The sequence below is a fragment of the Plecotus auritus genome, assembly GCF_963455305.1.
Source record: "Plecotus auritus genome assembly, chromosome: 4".
NCBI classification, from domain to species: domain Eukaryota; kingdom Metazoa; phylum Chordata; class Mammalia; order Chiroptera; family Vespertilionidae; genus Plecotus; species Plecotus auritus.
In genome coordinates this window covers 109832670-109835901 of record NC_137775.1, presented here as the reverse complement: position 1 = coordinate 109835901, position 3232 = coordinate 109832670, and the positions used below count along the sequence as shown (strand labels likewise).

Below are 3232 nucleotides of genomic sequence, written 5' to 3'. Positions count from 1 at the left end.
AGGGTTAAAAAGTCCCCTCGGCCTTCAACACAGAGAAGAGCACAAGTTTGGAACATCGTGACATTATATGAAATACAGCCAGAGTGGTCTACAACAGGACTCTTTCCTTGCTCCTTTAATGATAGCCCTTAACCTTGTAACTCATCTGCCACCCAATTTCTGGGTGGCAGGACCTTGAACATTGGAAATGTATGCTGTCAATTAGCTGAGACTCTGTCACATAATCATCTCCAATCGTTTGCTAAACTCACTTGGTCCTGGTAGCCTTGGGAGCCTTTGCCAACTCTATTCCTACTCCAGAAAGGCGGCCTGACCCAGTGGTCTTCTCAGGGAGATACTCACAGAGAGCCTTGGTTGGTAATACTCACTTTGGTTCAACTCCTTTCTTGCTGCCAACGCCGATAATGGTATTGGCACCTTGCTTAGTTGGATTCCTGAGTTTCTGATGTCCAGTCTACTTGCCCGGGTGTCCCGGTCCAGCTCCCATTTGTTCCCATCCATCCTGTCACTTGGAGACACCCCTACTGCCCTACTTCTGATTTTGCCTTTTTCATGTCTCTTCTCCTTTAACTCTGGCCTATAGTTCTCCTAACACTTCTTCAATTGCGGGCCCTGTTGATAATCTCTGTTCTGACTCGAGAACTGTTTAGCTGGGGTCGGGGAAGAGGCAGCTAGGTTCCAAGTCTGTCCTGTGTGAACACACTCCCAGATGTCTAAAGTACTTCCCTGGGGTAGAGGGGATGTCTGTTGCATCCACCCTGGTGCAGGTGGCTGGGAAAGTGAAGTATATTTAATTCACAAAGGCAAACAGAATGAGAAAATATGGAACACATTGAAAGGAGTAAAAAGGAGTGGGGGAGACTTAGGGCAGGACCACTAAACATAGCCTATGCTGGAGAAGACATAAACTTTTTTTAATTTATATCTTTAATTATTAAAAACATCAATGATGAGAGAATCATTGATCGGCTGCCTCCTGCACGCCCCCTACTGGGGATCAAGCCCGCAACCTGGGCATGTGCCCTGACCAGGAATCGAACTGTGACCTCCTGGTTCATAGGTTGACACTCAACCCCTGAGCCATGCACATAAAGTGTTTTTTACAGCAATAAACAACTGGGCTCATCTGTTATGCTCATTCAGTCAATGACTGAGTGAGTGGTCATCCTAGGCCAGGTGTTCTCCTAGGTGCTGGGGTGCAGCAGAAATGGAGCCGGCAAACACCCCTCCCTTCATGAAGCTTGTGTTTTTTGAGATAATAAAGGCAATGTAAAGAAAAAGGAATCTGTTTACAATGTCTTTATACTTACATATTTAGCAAAATACTCTATAAATTCTGTTGTAAGAAAGACATGGGAAAAGCCTGTGCTCATATATTACAGATGGCCAGGGTAATTTGATTAAGACTTTAAAAGGTTAATCTAGCAGTACAAAATAAGTACAACATTATCATTATATTCTTGGCCGATATTTTATACCTAGTAAAAGATTGATTATAATGAACCCATAAATCTGTTAAAATTAGAGTAAAATACAAAATAGAAATTCTGTAGCAGAAGGAAAAAAGAAAGTAGTAGAAATATAGAGCATCCTCTTAAAGTAACACCTTTTCTAGTCTTAAAAATTAAGAATAATTTTTTTAAGTATAAAGGAGGAGGATGTAACTATCAGCTTGCAGAAAGAAAAAGGCAAATGTTCTTTTAGAGCCCTGGGCCTAATATTAAGTCAGCTTTCTAATAATTTAGTTCAGTCACTAAACATCATTTCTAGATCATCACTAGAAATGTTGCTTAAACAACAACCTCTTGAATATTGATTCAGTTGACTCTGGAATAGAAAACAAATTCGAATCAACATCAATTATTTGGTGTGATTGGGAGGAAATCCATACTTGCTGGGAGGTGACAATTTTTTGTTTTCATATGGGAATTTAAAAATTTGAACTGTATTCTGCAGCTAGTAGAGAAGTATCTCCTAACCTGCTCAAGGCTTTTCACAAAACACCGTTTTTTGGTATGACCGAATACTCAAACAAGCCTTACTAGTAAATTAAGCCAGAGTTCTATAACAAAGGCATATTTCTAGGAATTTATCCTAAGACACACCAGTATGAAATCATTAAGAGTTAACATTTACTGAGCATTATCTTTCATACACCTGGTAAGTACTCTCTGCATGCATTATCTTTCAACCACACAACTTTATGATATAGGTCCTTTTATTATTCCCATTTCATAGATGAGAAAACTAACGTTAGAAGTTGCCCGAGACTAGGGTTGCAAGATTTAGCAAAAATACAGGATGCCTGGTATATCTGAATTTTGGACAAACAGTAATACTTTAGTATAAGTATGTATTCTTATAGTACAAAATTATTCTTTATCTGAAGTTCATATTTCAGGACTATATTTCATCTGGCAATTTTAAGGCCAAACTAGCACAGTCCATACACTAGCTAACGAGCCCAACCTCAAAGACCCTGGGTTTAACCACAATGCTCCTCAAAAGGCATTTTAGTGCCATTTGAGATCTTGGTAAAATGCAGATTTTGATTACTAAGTAGGTCTTCCAGGCGTGAAATCCAAGATTCTGAGTGTCGCCAGGCGAGACCAATGTGGCTGCACGTGGCTGTCGCTCCCGGGGAGCGCTTTATTCTTCACTCCCCCAGCGACACAGGGACTTTTTGCACAGCTTCCCGGAGTGTATTGCTTAAACCTTTACATTTCAGCCAGCATTTCGCATTTATATAAGTGACGTTGAACATCCTTTCATATGTTTAAGGGTATTTGTGTTTGATAAAGCTTTTTATTAGAGGGGGAAAAAACCCAAAGAGCGCCCCGGACAGACCACGGATGCGGGGCCATGCGCGAGGCCTCGAGAACGCTCTGGGCCACGTTGGGGCCGCGGCGCCCACCGGCGGGTGGTGACGTCACCCGCGCCGCGCGGGGGCGAGGCCTCCGCTCGTAGCCTCGGCGCGTGCGCTCGCTTGAGTCGAGGCTGCGGCGCCGGCACTGGGCGAGCGCCCGAGGCCTGGGCGAGCCCGCGGCCACTACCGCGCTCGGCACTGCGTTTATCTCCCGGCTGTTCCGCCCGCGGCGGCTAGTGCGGCTGGACCTGGGCTGTGGTGGGAGGGAAGATGCCACAGTCCGAGTCCCAGAAAGCCGGGATCCTGCGTTGCCGGCGCCGGGGTGAGTAGCGCGCGGCCGGCGGCGGCGTCAGACCCGGCGCGGCC

The 3232-nt window shown here is 44.7% G+C and overlaps 1 protein-coding gene across 2 annotated transcripts in view; it reads left to right on the top strand.

Annotated features, from left to right (window-relative positions):
• The first annotated feature begins 2950 nt into the window (after positions 1-2950).
• Positions 2951-3232, top strand: part of GALNT11 (polypeptide N-acetylgalactosaminyltransferase 11) — a 70669-nt gene continuing 70387 nt past the window's right edge. Inside the window, exon 1 of one of the 2 annotated variants that reach the window (XM_080664035.1) lies at positions 2951-3188. Coding sequence is in view for 1 of the 2 variants with exons in the window: in XM_080664037.1 (XP_080520163.1) it covers positions 3137-3188 (52 nt within the window). In the remaining variant the exon portion in view is untranslated. The remainder of the gene's footprint in view (positions 3189-3232) is intronic. The other variant, XM_080664037.1, reaches the window with a different exon arrangement.